Below are 15,972 nucleotides of genomic sequence, written 5' to 3' on the forward strand. Positions count from 1 at the left end.
TTCAATGTGGCTCCCTATCACCTCTACTATTACAAATACAATCTTGTTTGGTGTTCAAAGTCCTTCATAACCTGGCCTTCTTTTTCTCTTTTCAGTCTTCTTACACTCCACTTCTCCCCTGATCCCCTCCAAATATTATGCAATCCAGTGACAATGGCCTTCTTGCTCTTCCTCAAACAAGACACTCCATTGCTCAACCCTGCGGTGTTTTCACTGGCTGTCCTCCATGCCTAAAATTTTCTTCCTCCTTATCTCTACCTCCTGCCCTCCCTGGATTCCTTCAAATCTGGCTAAAATGTCATCTTCTACAAGAAGCCTTTCATGAACCCTTGTAATACTAGTGCCCTTCCTCTGTGGATTATTCCCCTGCCCCCATTTATCCTCTATACAAGCTTGTCTGTCCCTAGTTGTTTGCATGCTGCCTCCTCCATTACACTGAAAACTCCATAAGGGCAAAGTTTGTTTTTGTCTTTTTTTGTATCTCCAACACTCAGCACAGTGCGTGGCACATTAACAGGCATTATTTACTAACTACTTGTTGACTGATTCAATGTAATGAAATTTTTTTTAAAGGGAAGATATTTGGAGGAATATGGGAAGACTTGTATCAACTGATGCACAACAAATAAAGCAAAACAGGAGAATATTATACATAGTAACACTAATAATTAATTTAAATAAAAACATTAAAATGTATTCGAAATCAGAATCAATGTAATGACCAACCTTGGTTTCAAGAAACTGATGATGAAACTTCCTTCCCTTTTCTCAGGAGACCATGGGTATGGTATGTTGCACAGCTGTCACAGTCACTATAGCATTGTTTTAATTAACTGTTTTTATCATGAGGGAGGGTTTTTGGGGGGAGGGTATTCACTTGGAAGTAACTGCTATAAAAATAAGATACCGAAAATAAAACACCCTCTTCCCCACACTTTTCAGCCCAATAAAGCCCCATATTGATTTCCTATTTTCCATGAGGGAAACAGAAGGCACCAAGGATCTGGTTAATTAGATCCTGAGAGGAATCAGGTGAGCCGGGGTTTCTCCCAAAGTGATAAAATCCTATTTAGAGTCTTTTAAAGCCAAGGAAATAAATGTTTGTGGATGGATTGCATTTGCTTTTCTTTCAATCAATGAGTTATTATGCACAGCCTTCCTGACTAGTTTAGCCAACAGGTTTCAGAGCTTGCACTGCAAACTCTCTGATCCCTAAGAGGAAGGAATTTCAGCTAGACCAGCTCACTTTCTTTACAGTAAGGATTTTGGGTAACTTTTAAATAAAGATGGTTGAAATTAGTAATTACCAGGGTTGGTTGGAAGAACAAGAAAATATTCTTTAAAGAAGCAAAGCTCAAACAACATTTGGAAGTCATCCCAAACAAACACATATTCAGAAAACACATTTGTGATTCATCATATCCAGAGTGGTTCTCAGGAGTACCACACACTCAAATTCCCATCTTGAAATTGACAGGGAGTAGCTTTAACCACTGTGAAGAGCCTGCATTTCATTTAACAGTCAAAGTTCTCAGGGAGCCAATAGGTAAAACACTCCTAGGCATTAGGCCCTTCCAAGTCAAGCTTACTGTGGAATAGACACATATTGAGCTGTCTGAACCTCTCTCTCAAAAGTACAAATGTCAGAGGCTAAGTCACTGCTTACTGAATATAATCAAACATTTATTAGTGCTTACTATGGGCCAGGTACTGTCCTAGGTGCTAGAGATAAAAAGGAAGATAGCCCATGCCCTCAAGGAGCTTATATTAGACTAGGGGGATATAATTCGTTCACAGATTAATATACAAAACAAACATAAGTTTTTAAGAAGAAGAGAATTATCAACAAAGTCCAGCAGCAAGAGACAGAGAAATTCCATTTAAAATAACTGTGGACAATATTAAAATACTTGGGAGTCTACCTGCCAAGGCAAACCCAGGAACTATGTGAATACAACTACAAAACACTTTTTACACAAATAAAGTCAGATCTAAACTGGGAAAACCAACTGCCATGAGTAGACCAAGCTAATACAATAAAAATGACAATTCTACCTAAATGAATGTATTTATTCAGTGCCATACCACTCAAATTATCAAAAAATTATTTTATAGAGCTAAAAAAATAACAATTTCGTCTGGAAGAACAAAAACTCAAGGATATCAAGGGAAACAACAGAAAAAATGTGACAGTTGTCTAATAATGCCAGATCTCAAACTGTATTATAAAGTGATAATTATAAAGATTAGGTACAAATTATATGATAACAAATGATCATAGTAATCTAGTATATGAGAAACCCAAAGACCCAGGCTTTTGGAACAAAAACTCATTACCTGACAAACAATGCTGGGAAAACTGGAAAACAATGTGGCAGAAACTAGTTATAGTCCAACATCTCACACGATATACCTAGATAAGGTCAAACTGGATACATGATTTACAACTAAAGGGTGATACCATGAGCAAATTAAGAGAGCATGGAATGGTTCATCTGTCAGATTCATGGATAAGGAAAGAATTTAGGACCCAAGAAGACACAGAGAGTATCACAAAATGTAAAATAGGTCATTTTGATTTTATGCCCAAAGAGGTATAAAACTGTGCATACCCTTTGATGCAGCAATACCACTTCTAGGTCTATATCTCAAAGGCATCCAAAAAAAGGGAAAAGGATGTATTTGCACAAAAATATTTATAGCAGCTCTTTTTTTTGTGGTGGCTTAAGATTTAGAAATCGAAAGAACATCCATTAATTGGGGAATGGCTAAACAAATTGTGGAATATTATTGTTCCATAAGAAATGACAAGCAAGATGATTTCATAAAAAACTGGACTTACATGAACTGATGCACAGTGAAGTGAATAGAACCAGGACAATAATATATACAATAATAGTAATATTGTTTGAAGAACTGTGAATGACTTAGCTATTCTCAGCAATATAATGATCTAAGACAACCCCAAAGGATGAAGCATACTATCTACCTCCAGAGAAAGAACTGATATTGACTGAATACAGACTGAAGCATCCTATTTTTCACTTTCTTTTTAAAATTTTATTTGAGTCTTCTTGTACAAAATGAATAATATGGAAATGTTTTACATAACTGCACATGTATGACCTGTATCTGATTACTTATTATCTCAGGGAGAGGGGAGGGAACAAAAGGAGAGTTGGAATTTGGAACTCAAAACTTTAAATAAAAATGTTAATTAAAAAAAGAGAAAGGCATTAAATTGAGGGAATTAGGCAAGGTCACTTATTAAAAAAAAGCATTGTCCTCCCATTCTGTCCTCCCCACTCCCCCATCACAGCAATGAACAGTAAAAAACCACTAAAAATGAAGCCCTGGTAACAAATCCGCATTATCAAGCAAAACAAATTCCCCCACTGGCCATATCCAAAATATGTCTTAAACTGCCTTTAAATTCCATCTCTGGCAGGAGGTGGGTATTGTGTTTTACCTCCATTCTTCTAGATTCAAAGTTTATCTATCACTGTAATGGTGTGAGTACCCAAATCTTTCAAAGTCATTCTTCTCTATAATGCTGCTATCACTGTATAAATGTTTTTCTAGTTTTTACTGACTTCACTCTGCGTCACTTCCAAGAAGTTCCTACTTTTCTCTGAAACTGTTCTTTTTTTTAATGACACAATTATATTCCATTACATTCATGTGCCATAATTTCTTTATTCATTCCCCAACTGGTCTGGCCATTTCCAGTTTTGGGCTACTGCAAAAAGAGCTGCTATAAATACTTTTTGCACACATAGGTTCTTTCTCTCTTTCTTTGATATCTTTGGGGTACAGGCCTAATTGTGGTACAGCTGGTTCAAAGGATGTGAACAGTTTATTATTTTGGGGGCACACTTCCAAACTGTGGAAAGGCCACTTTCTAGCAGGTATTATATATCTTGGGTACCCCTATTTCAGGTAGGCCCCATTTCACAATGTCAGTAGATTTCAGCAAAGTATAATGTTAGGCAAGATAGCATTTATACGGGGCAGTTGGGTCCACTGGATATATTATAAATGCATGGGTTTCATGACTTTATAATGTACTAATGATACGGTAGGTGGGAATTCATTCAACTTAATTCTACTGTCATGAAATTAGAAAATTAAGGAGTAGATGACAAATGTTCCAAATGTGTTTTTCCCTAGAACGACATGCAAAAGTTGCATGCCTCTTGCCAGAGGAATGGCAAGATGCAACAATCAGTATACAACTTGCTTGCTTTTCTTGCACTACCAGAGAGAAGAGGGTATAGACTGGTCTTTCACCAAACACAAGTGGACCTTGAATCTTTTACTATTCCCTTTTACTATTTTACTATAACTATATTACAGTTTACATGGGTTATAGGCACATATCCAAAATTTAAAAGCACTGACCAATGGAAGGAAGCATGGTATGGATGGGCTTGGAGCCAGAAGCTACGGTCTTGCCTTCAGTGTATAACTTTGGGCAATGCAGTTCCCTTCTTTGGGTCTATTTCCTAGTTTATAAAATAAAAGGGTGGGCAGAGATAACTGCTCAGGTCCCTCCAATGATAACATTCTGGGCTTCTATGACAATGTGGTTCCCTAGACAGCTCTCTCATAAAATGGGGCAATCTACGATCATTTACTAAGCACCTATGCCGTGTGCCAGGTACTGTGTGGGGTGATGGAGAGAAAGGCAAACATAGAAACTGGTCTCTGCCTTCGAGAACCTTCCATTCTATATAGAGAGATAACTCTTACAGTGGTATGTATACACAAACATGTACCAAATAAAAATAAAGTAAGTTTGGGGGAGGAGGAGGAAGAGGAAGGCCCCTGAGGATAGGAGGGATCCAGAAAAGCTTCATGGAGGAGGTGGTACTACAGCAGAATTTTGAAGGATAGAGGATTCTAAGAAACGCAAAGTGGGGAGAGAGGTTATTCTACGTGTGAGAGATAGTGCAAAGGTATAGAGAAAAGAGATAACATGTTAGGTGAAATTGGCCAGATTGTAGAATACATTAAGGGAATTAATGCATAGTAAGTTTGGAAAGGTTGTCTGAAAGAAGGTTGTTGTGAAGGGCTTTAAAAGCCCTATTTGAAACTAGATGCAACATATCCACTGGATCTTACTGAAAAGGAATGATGTGGTGAGATCTGTGCTTTAGGAAAAATCATTTTGTCAGCAGTGTGGAGGATGTTTTGGAGTTGAGGGAGCTTTAAGGTATGGAGAACAATTAGGATCTGACTGCAAAAGTCCAAGCAAGAGGTGATCAGGACCTGAATGAAGGTGGTAGATATATGGGTAAAAAGAAGTGGGTAGAGGAAAGAAGTGCTGTAAAAGGAGAAACAAAATCTAGCAACTATGTATGTGGGATGATGGAAAATGAGGAGTCATGAGGAGGTGATTTGAAGGATGGTGGTCTCAGCAGAAGTAGGGAAGTTCAGAAGAAGGGAATATAAGCCAAAATTTCATTTGAAAAGCAGAAATGAGAAATATATAAACAAAGAAAAAAATTACTATAACTCAATTCAAAATTTAAATTGCACCTTCCATTTTCTCTAAGACAAGTGGGATAAAAGATTTCCTTTGAATACAAATAAGCATCTGTCCTTCCTCTTACTGTCTCCTCTCAAACTGTTCTTTAGGCAGTCCCAACATACCTGTTTTTGAGAAAATGAGTTGAAGGATAAGGGGACGTCTGGTGACGATTCCTGATCCACGAGGAAGGAAATCCCTGTAAAAGTTGAAATGAAGAGAATTACTCACACATCCAGCTCCTGCTGCAGGATGTTTGACGTCAATTTATGCAGACAGTCTCTGAAACTTAAAGAAATTTCAACAAGAATGTCAACCCCAGCTGGGGAAGGATTAGTTCTGGGGAAAAAAAACCTGTGAAGGCTTTGGCCTTAAGAGGAGCCATAAAACACCACTGAAGGTAGGGCAACCAGACTTGGCTACTGACAGTACATGAATTCCTCTTTGGTTGGTGGAATTAACCCATGAAGGTGGTTCCTATGAGTAATTTAGGACCTAGTATATGACTTGGTTACAGAAAGAACAAGCCCCAGTGAACTCCACACTGTTTCTCTCACAGAACAATCTAAAGAGGTCCTTATCCAACTAAGCAGAATGAGTATATGGGCAGCTCCACCAGAAAAGAGCTTCAGCAAGCAGAACAACTGAGGTCAGTCATACCAAAAAAGGTCGGACATCACCCATTCTAAGCTTAAAGAATGAGGCTTGGGGGCGGCTGGGTGGCGCAGTGAATAGAGCACTGGCCCTGGAGTCAGGAGGACCTGAGTTCAAATCCGGGATCTCAGACACTTAACACTTACTAGCCATGTGACCTTGGGCAAATCACTTAATCCCAACTGCCCTGCCTTCCCCCTTCCAAAAAGCACCCCCCCCAAAAGAATGAGGCTGTATACATTCCAATTCCAATCTAGTTCCACAGAATAGCTAGTGACATACTCTTTTACAGAAAAGGCATGATAAGTAAGCAACGGCAGAGAATACTCTTCACATTCTCAACTCTTCCCTCAGGCTCAACAGCTAAAAGGGAGTAACACCTATACCAGCCTCCCAGATCTGTGTCTCCCTCATTTTGGCCCCAGTCTTGCTTTCCAACTGAGTCCATCTGGCTGACAGGAACACATACACTACAGGTGAGGAATGTTATGTTCAAGGAAACAAGTGCTGAGACCAGAGGAGGTTCCTGTACTTCTCTTTGGTGATGATGATGATGATGGTGATGGTGATGTCCTTTTCAGTGTGCTGACTTCTGAGCCAACACCACCCAGTGCAGGCACCACAGAAAACCAGTCCAGATATTAAATCAAGCACTGAAGGTCAAAATGCTAGTCAATTTAGTAACCCCTGCCCCCCCTTTTTAAATTAAGGAGTCACTACAGATGAACAATTTCTGATTGGCAAGCTATCTCTCATCACACACAAAAAGTTTTAAGATTATAAGTGGTGAGGCAGCTAGGTGGTGCAGTGAAGAGAGCACTGGCCCTGGAGTCAGGAGGGCCTGAGTTCAAATGTGACCTCAGACAGTTTACACATTACTAGCTGCGTGACCTTGGGGAAGTCAACCCCAATTGCCTCGCCTTCCCCCTCCCCACCCATGAATTTTTTTTTAAAAGAGTGTAAGTGGCTCAACAAGGTGAGCAAGAGCATGCATTACACCCCATGAGCAGGGGTTACCAGTGATGCAATCTTTAGTAAAAAGTCAATCTTTGTTGGTCTTCCAGAAAGGGAAGGAAATCACTTTAGATGTTTATTAAAAAAGGGAAGCATTTTCTCTGATCTATTCAGACAAGGCCACTGGGCATCCAAACAATTTCCCAAGTTCCAAGAAAAGTCTGCTAAAAACAACAAAAGCACCCCCACCCATTCTGAGCAGTTCTACAGGACGTTTTAAAGACTAGGAAATAGATAAGGAGCTTCAGAAGAATACTGCCTTGTGTATTGTGCTCCAACAGCATTCTATTTGATCAAACATAGGAGGCAAGGTCTGACCACATCACGTTAAACACATCTACTACCCAACTCCCATATTTTTGACATTACAATCATTCCATTACAATCAATTTTCAATCCCACTCCAATCAGATCGTCCCTTAAAACAAAGAACAAAAAAAGCAATTTCATCTGACAGTGTATATACCATTCTGTGGTGCATCCATTTTCCACGAGAGTGACTAAGGCTATACCAGTTCTGGGTAGGCACTGATCAGCATACTTGTTTAGGGACAGGGGTCAGTCCTTTACTCATGTCTATAAAACAGTGATAACACTCCTTCTATCTACCTCATAGGGTTGCTGAGAGGAATCAAAAGTGACCACAGGTATGAAACTAGAAAAACACTGTATGGGATTACCTACTTTGCCAAATGGGACAATAAAGAATCAGTACTCTTAGGAAAAGATAAAAAGAATAATTATCTTATACAAATCAGAGATGTGAGAGGAAGAACCGACACAGAGGAATCAGATGGGGGAGGAGGGCTGTTAGTTCTAGAAACCTGCTTTCTTTGGGAATGGGTTCAAGAAGGAATTATATATATAATAAAAGTCTTCTAAATTCAGAAAGAAATAAAACGCTAAGGGGATGGGGGGAAGATAATAGAGGGATCTTTAGAGGGGAGAGTGAGGGAATAAGCTAAAGGAAGGTACAGAAGGGTGTTTAAATTAGTGGGACTGGGGGAATAAGGGAGGGATCCTGGGGGGGAGGTTAAATAACAGATGGGTAAGGTAGCAGGCAGAAGTAGAGGAGTCAGGAAGGATAGGGAATAAGAGATAGGCCTAAAAATTAAATATCAGGATTAGAATGTTAGGGAAAAAGGAGCAGGGGTGGTAATCATTATCTCTGACAAAGTTAAGACTAAAATAGATTTAATCAAAAGGAAAAACAGGGAAACTATACTATGTGTCAGTCATATTTATCAACTTTGTTTTAAACTATTTAAAACAACTAGACAGTATAAGGTGGCAATATTGTTTTGGTGTAGGAAATGGTAAGTTGGTGAAATTGGAAAAAAATGGAAAGACCTGGACTTATGAAGGAAGAAGTTATCCACTCAGAGAAACAGAGGACAAACAAGCATAGTACACAGATACGTATGAATGTATATGCTTATATATTACTGATTATTGATATCTAAGAATATGTATGTCTAAGTAAGTGCATATATGTACAGGTGTATATGTCTACATATATATGCATAAATGTGTATGTACACACATGTACACACACACCTACACTTAATTGTAGCCTGGGTGGCAGAGGGAGGAAGGGGGGGAAAAACAAAGTAAAAAGTATACAACAGAGAACAAAAGAAAACTTACAAGGAAGCAAAGAAAATATGAACAGCTCTCAATACAACCCATAGTGTTTATTATATAGGCTTTCTTGAAATGGAAATTTATTGCTGTATATTTTGAAACCTTTCTCACATTATACTGTGCACGTGGCAATGCTTTTTTTCTTATTCTGTATTATTATAGTTTTAGTATGTTTTTTTTCTTTTATTTAAGTTTTTAAAAATTTACAAAAAAAAAAAAAAGAATCAGTACTCTTGGTAAAGGAGCTAAAATCACATATATTTCCTGTGAGAAAGGGGAAGCCAGAAAAGGTCTAGTTACTGTGTTTTTGCTTGAGCTACTATGCACTAGGATGTCTTTTTAACTATGTGGTTTACTTCATAAATAGGAGGGGGAAAAAAAGTACTGTATCTGAGTTATCCAAAAGCACATTTCCAGGCCTGAAAATAAATGTCAACAGAACTATTTCTAAATATATGTACCTCATTTATTCTGAACAAACTCCTGGAGCTTAGGATTTACCTGTAGCCAGGATACCAGAGAACCAAGGGGAAGTAAGTAACTTGATAGAATTGATACCTTCCATAAGTGTCTACATTTTCAAGAAGTTTGAAATACATGCACATAAGCAGAACAGAAAAATGATTAATTGGTCAACTTCAAAGCAGCCAGAGAAATACAAGTACATCCAGGGAAGAGGTCATGCTTAGAGAACTGATATCACTGGTGAAAAAAAAAAAAGCCATCCTATCATTTTTAAAAATTCACAGAAGAGAACAGAAAGAAGTTTGAAAGGGAGCACAGATAAGTAGGACAGTTTTGAAAGTAATATGTAGAATTTGTCATATATTTTTAAAAATCTGAAAGATATGAAGTGGATATTCATGATTTAATGCAGATTTCTCTTACAATACTCTGCTTTGTGTGTGTAAATACTCTTTTTGAATGTTTAAGTTCAAAATAAAAAAAGAAAACATTGACATCACTGGCCAAAGTCCTGATCCACATCCTGATACTGCAACCCTACCAAGGAATTATCTATTTCCTGTAGTTTAACAAACTAAAGAAAGCTGTTTGGTTTCAATTCTCAAAAGGGCAAAATATTTTATTGAATCATAGGAGAAGAAATAAAAATGAGGGAAAAATTCTTTGGGAAGAAAAAGCAAATAGATACTGTGGCCAATAAAGTTTATGCTAGAGAATGACTCAGCCTTACACACAGGCACACACCCAGGCCCGGAGGAACAACCCTCTTTACCAAACTGTACGGCAACAAATGGTTTCTTTTATCATGATCATGATACTTCTTGAGAAGTTGGTCAGTTGTCTCATTTCTGCCCAGCCAGGACAGCACCGAGGCTGTCTTGGAGGAGAACTTAGAATTTGTAGGTTATTGGTGATGCCAAAAAATGGGTCCTACCCTAAGATCTATTGCAGAATTGCAGATCTAGTGCGAGAAGGTTTGTGTGTCTTATGTGGTGTTTGTTAACCTTGCAGGTTTGTTAACCTAGGCAGGTTTGAGATTTTGGAGTTACTCATATCTGAAGAGGAAACTTCTTCTAGACACCTTTAACAAGATCTCACCAAGTTTCTACATAAGTAAGCAATGAGCAGCTGATTAAAGATTTCTGAAGCAGTAGTGACAAGACCAGATTTATAAATACTTTCTAATGGATGGACTGATGAGAATGGAGATAGAGAAACCAGCTAAGAGGCTACTAAGAGTGTATAAAGAGGAGAGAGGATAGGAGAGTTTAGGGTAGGGAATAGCACTTGACACCTGGTTAAATGTCAAATTGTAGGGGAAGAGAAAAAGATGTATGGATCAAGAATTTCAAGCCTGGGTGACAAAGGATGGTTACGTCATCAACAGAGTGAAAAATGAGACAACAGAAATGAATTCAGTTTTAGATGTATTAAGTTTGAGGTATTGGTAGTAAATCAAGGTAGATGTCTATAAGCAGGAAATTGGACACACACAACTGGAGTTCAGAAGAAAGGTCAAGGGAAGCCAAAGAAGTGAGGTCATCCTGAATGTAGAGAGAAGAGAACTCTAAAGACATAAGTCTTACAGGATGCTACACTTAGGGGGTTAAAAGACTGAAAGACGGTGAGGAAGGTGGAGAACTAGAAGGATGGGATGGTTAACAGTATCAAATGAAGCACAAAGGTGAAGAAGAATGAAGTTCAAGAAAAGGATCATTTATGACCTAAGAAAAAACAGTTTCAGTAGTGTTGGGGATGAAGTCAAGACTACCTGGGCTTAAGGAATGGGTGGGTGATGAAATAGAAGCAGCAGGAAGAGTGTGGACTATGACTTTTAAGTTTTTATGTAAACAGGAAGAGATTAGATGATAGCTTGGAGGGATACAGGGTTGAATAAAGGATTTATTTTATTTTATTATACACAGGGAGACCAGAACTGTAGAGATTGTTAAGAATGGATGTTATAGGAGAGTCTAGGCTCTTGGAGCTGGAAGGGACCTGAAATCATCTAGTCCTTTCTCATTTTGCAGATGAGGAAACTGAAGCAGAGAGAGGAGTGACTTGCCTAAGGTCAAACACAAGTAGTACAGAGAGGGGATAATCTCCAAAGGCACAGGATTTCAGGCATCATCACCTGATGCAACACTCTCATTTGGGAGGACAGAAGAGAAGAGGAGAACAGAGCCACAGACTGGATTACTGACTTGCCTAAGGTCACACAGGGTCAGAGAGAGCTGGGTGTAGGACCCTAGTTTTCTCATCTCTAAGCAAAATTACATAATTTAAGGCTGGAATGAACCAACCCCCTTCCTCATTTTACATGAAAAATTTAGGCCCAAAGAGGTGAAATGTCTTGCTAAAGGAAACAAACTTTTTTTTTTTTTTGGGGGGGGGGGGGGGGGGGGATTGGGTCTTCCCATCTTGCCCAGGCTGGAAGTACAGCACATAATCACCAGATCACCAGCTCTATCCCACTACTGGTGGAACTGGAGCTATGACCTGCTCTGTTCTGACTCCTACTTAGGGGAGGGGGGCCCTCATCATATTAGTACTAGGCTTAGTACTGATCAGTTTTAGCCCCACTGTAGCTGAGAGAATCAAAGCTCAAGAGGTCCTCCAGTTTTTGCTTCCCCAGTAGGGGGTATTACAGGCCGAATTCAAACATCCTTCTTCCTTTGTGACCACCTCGGCCCACACCACTTTCTTTCTGAACTCCTAGAGTACTCAGTCTGTTCTATCATTTTACACTGAATTCAAGGAGCCACGTGTTTTCATTTCATGTGTACATTCACATCTTGACAATTAGCAAGTTAGTTTCTTTGAGGGTAGGAGTACAATCATATTTCCAAAATTTACCCCTAACTATTAACCACTGCTCCTCTGGAGCCCAAGCAGGAAGGTTGATTTCCTCTTATATGTGAGAATCTTTCTAATTCTTTAACACAGCTATTATGTACTACCCCCTACCCTTCTTCTCTAGGTTAAAACAAGTTATTATTTCCTCAGCATCCTAGCCTTTTTTCCCTGCACATATTTTTGTTTGATATCCTTCTTAAAATGTGCTGCCCAGAACTGAATACTCTGATGTGGACTGGCCATGGTGAAACATATCAGAAACTATTGTTTCCCTAGTCCTGACCAGTATGTTACTATTAATGAAGCCTTTAGTAGCACTCATTTTTTGCTGGTTGTATCATGTTACATGTTTTAAACAAGTACTGGTGATGCTATAGTTCCTAGGCATGGAAAACCACAGTCTCCAAAGAATTAAAGTTAATGGTCACCCCAAGGGCAATGGGGAGGCACACATGGTAGATAAGAGCTAGCTTCAGCACATTACAGATATTGAATTGCTCAGGAAAAGCAGGGCAATATGTGTCATCACAGATGGGTAACTGGGAAAAAAGATCAATCATGTAGCAAGAGTGAAAATGGACAGACTCATATGTTTCACAAAATGTCAAGATGTTTGGAGGAAGGTTCACCAGCATGTTGGATGGACCCTCTTTTGGCAGACTGAAAGTGAAACACAGACAGGAGTCAAACAGGATGGATAAAGATCTCTTTTGTGGGAGAGAGTATTTACACTGAAGAGCTGGAGAAGTCATACTAATGGATTTTGTACTGAATTCAGAGTCCACTAAAACCTTAAGGTTTTTTTCACCATCAACTTTTTTGATATGTTTCCAACCATCCTGTACTTTTATAGTTCATTTCTTGAACCCATGTTGTCATTTTAAAAATTCAAATTTAATTTCAGTTCTTAATTCTCTCCCTTCTTCCTTCCCCTTCTCTACCCAATGAGAAAAACAAAACTCATCAGAAATAGGTGGTTATGCAAAACAAATTCCCATATGAGACTCAAGTCTCCCTTGAACTACCCTTCCACTCTTCTCCTTCCCTTTCTCCTAAACTCCTTTTCCCTCCAAACTGACAGTAATCCACTGACCTTGATTCTGATGTTCTAAATCTACCTAATAGCTATTTCCTTACTTTGTAAAAATATCTCCCTAAAACTGACTGATTCCACTCTGAGCATCTGTGGGAGGAGGTAGAAGACAACTTCAGCAGAATAAGAAGGAAATTTTGCCAATAAATTGAATGATTAATGAAATAGATAAGAGGTTGAATTTGGAGAGGAAAAAATTGGTAGTATTTGGGAGAAATTAAGGAAAATTTGAAGAACACTATTGGTTCAGATACAAAGTATTAGAATCAAAGAGAAGGCAGTTGGTAAGAAAAGGCAAGGTAAGAGAACAGCTAGAGAGTTGAACAAATTAATACAGTGTTTTCCTAAGTGGGGCAAACTGATGAAATGGGAGGTTGTGAAAAGGCTGAAGGGGAGTTGACTATGGCTATGGCACTGTTGAGAAAAAAAGAAAGGAATGAGTGCAATTGTCAAGTTATAAAGATATTGTTAATTGGCAGTAAAAGTTTTAGCCAGGTAATTAGGGTTGGGGTGGTTGTTGTTTATCTTTCATTCTCTAAGAGGACCATGAAATCAGCAAGGTGAAGCCATGACTTGCAAGGGAAGTGAATTTAAGTGAAGGAGGGCTATGCAAAGTCACCTGCCTCACTTTCTTCTCCAGAGCTATCTGGGTCTAGTGGCAAGATAGAGATCAGAATAACTGGAGATGACCCGGCAGGGCTGGGGCATATACGCCCACAAGTAGTCTAAAAATCACAACCAGTCTGAGAGTAGGGGAAATTTTATGGTGCTGTGTATTGAGTGTTCGAATATTTGTACTTAGGCCCTGGCTGAGTGACTCTTATTTGTGTTCCAAGTATAGGCTGAGCTCCCTCCTGAAAAAGTTGCAGAGAGTCAAAGACCACTTTTCCACACTTCAGGATGTAAGGGAGAATAAAGTATTCGTAAAAGGAAAAAGAAGGGGCAACTTGTTGGTGCAGTGGATAGAGCACTGGGCTTAGAATTAAGAAGATTCATCTTCATTAGTTCAAATCCAGCCTCAGGTACTTACTAGTTGTATGACCCTGGCTAAGTCACTTAACCCTGTTTGCTTCATAAAATGAGGAGATGGCAAATCACTCCAGTATTTCTGCTAAGAAAACTAAAAAATGGGATCATGGAAAGTCAGACAGACCAAAAACAATTCAACAACAAAAGAAACAGAAGGTTTTAATGGGAAAAAGGGAGTATTTTAGTTTTATTTAAATTTTTTGGAGGGCAATTGGGGTTAAGTGACTTGCCCAAGGTCACACTGCTAGTTTTTGTGTTAAGTGTCTGAGGCTGGATTTGAACTTAGGTCCTCCTGACTCCAAGGCCGGCGCTCTATTTATTCACTTTACCACCTGGCAGCCCCAAAAGGGAGTATTTTAATGGGAAAAAGTGGAGGGGAGATGACCCTTCTCGGGATGATGCATAATGGAAGAACATTCCACAGAAGAGAAAGGGGAAAAGAAGGGAAGTTGCACAGTCAGAACTTTAGCTCTATTTGAGGGCTCTTCCCTGTCAGCTCTTCAGTGGCAAGAATGCTGTGAGTGATTGAGGGTGAAAGGGCAGCTGCTTATATCAAGCATGGTCACCACAGGTCTGAGTTCACTTTGCCTGTTTCTTTTTTGGGTTGGTTCATTCTTGATTTTAGGTTAATGAGTATCATAAGGTAACTAACATGGCTACTTCTGGAGCAGGATGGCTATCAAGACCAGTAGCGTGGTAGTGGCCATTACAGAGAACAGCCTGAGGACAGCAGAAGCTTCAGGAGCCTTCAATCAGCATGACTCTGAAAGCAATCCTGAAGGGGAAGTGTAAGAAGATTCCACAAAGGAAGAAAAGGACTCCTGGGGTAAGGTTTGGGGGAGGAGGGTCCTTGTGGACACAAGTATCTTTGACACATGTGCCTCACTCCCATTCTACTCTAAGTCTGAGCCCAAGTATGCTGAGGGGGAAGTGTGCCCTTGGGGTGAGGGGAATTTTTAAAACTACTGTAATCTCTAGATCATCTCAGTAAGTCAGTCCCCTTTTCTAAAAGCTAAACACAAACACACTGATGCTTCTCCTTAAGGAAAGTGCTGGATGCTCTGAGGAAGAAGTAACTTGTCCTTCAAAGAATAATGCAGCAGAGCCACAGAAGTTATCAGCAGTAATGGTCAGAGGGGGAACAGGAGAGTAGTAAACTCAGGGCACAGACATACCTGATAACCTGATAATAACAACAGAGGAAATCTATTGTCTTCCTGGAGCACATCTCTAGGACACAAGGAGAACTTCCCAATATTTATCAAAGAGATGACAACTATCCACTTCTGAGGATTCACATGGGCACAAATAAGTGCTGCCAACACTAACAAAGTCATGGAGGCACTGATTGTGTAAACTAATTTGGGATGTTAACAGCTGGCTAATAGGGTGGTATCTGGGAGTGGGATTGGATTTCTAGATCAGAGCCTATAAGATGAGGATGACAGCTCCCTAGTCAGAGATGAAGTACATCTAACAAAGACTGGTAAGAATGGATTTGCCAAATGTCGTACAAACCAAATAAAGAGGGCTTTAAGCTAAAAAGGATGGGAGAAAGAAAAGACTGCCTATGTATACTAACTCTAGGACAGAAGAGAAGCCACAAAGAAGGAAGACAAAGAGTTGCCCAAAAATTCACAGAAGACAAAATTTCCCCAAAAAGTTAGTACTGAGAAACTAGCATAAC

At 39.3% G+C, this 15,972-nt stretch overlaps 1 protein-coding gene across 9 annotated transcripts in view; it reads right to left on the reverse strand.

Moving 5' to 3' along the window:
- Window positions 1–15,972, reverse strand: part of DNM2 (dynamin 2) — an 82,219-nt gene that overhangs the window by 41,857 nt on the left and 24,390 nt on the right. For all 9 annotated transcript variants that reach the window (XM_069083065.1, XM_069083064.1, XM_069083063.1 and 6 more), the window contains exon 2: window positions 5,656–5,729. In XM_069083065.1, coding sequence (XP_068939166.1) covers window positions 5,656–5,729 — 74 coding nt within the window. The remainder of the gene's footprint in view (window positions 1–5,655; window positions 5,730–15,972) is intronic.

This window comes from Petaurus breviceps, unplaced genomic scaffold (genome assembly GCF_028583685.1).
Source record: "Petaurus breviceps papuanus isolate PSGF00001 unplaced genomic scaffold, PetGlider_PUasm1.0 172, whole genome shotgun sequence".
Lineage (NCBI taxonomy): Eukaryota > Metazoa > Chordata > Mammalia > Diprotodontia > Petauridae > Petaurus > Petaurus breviceps.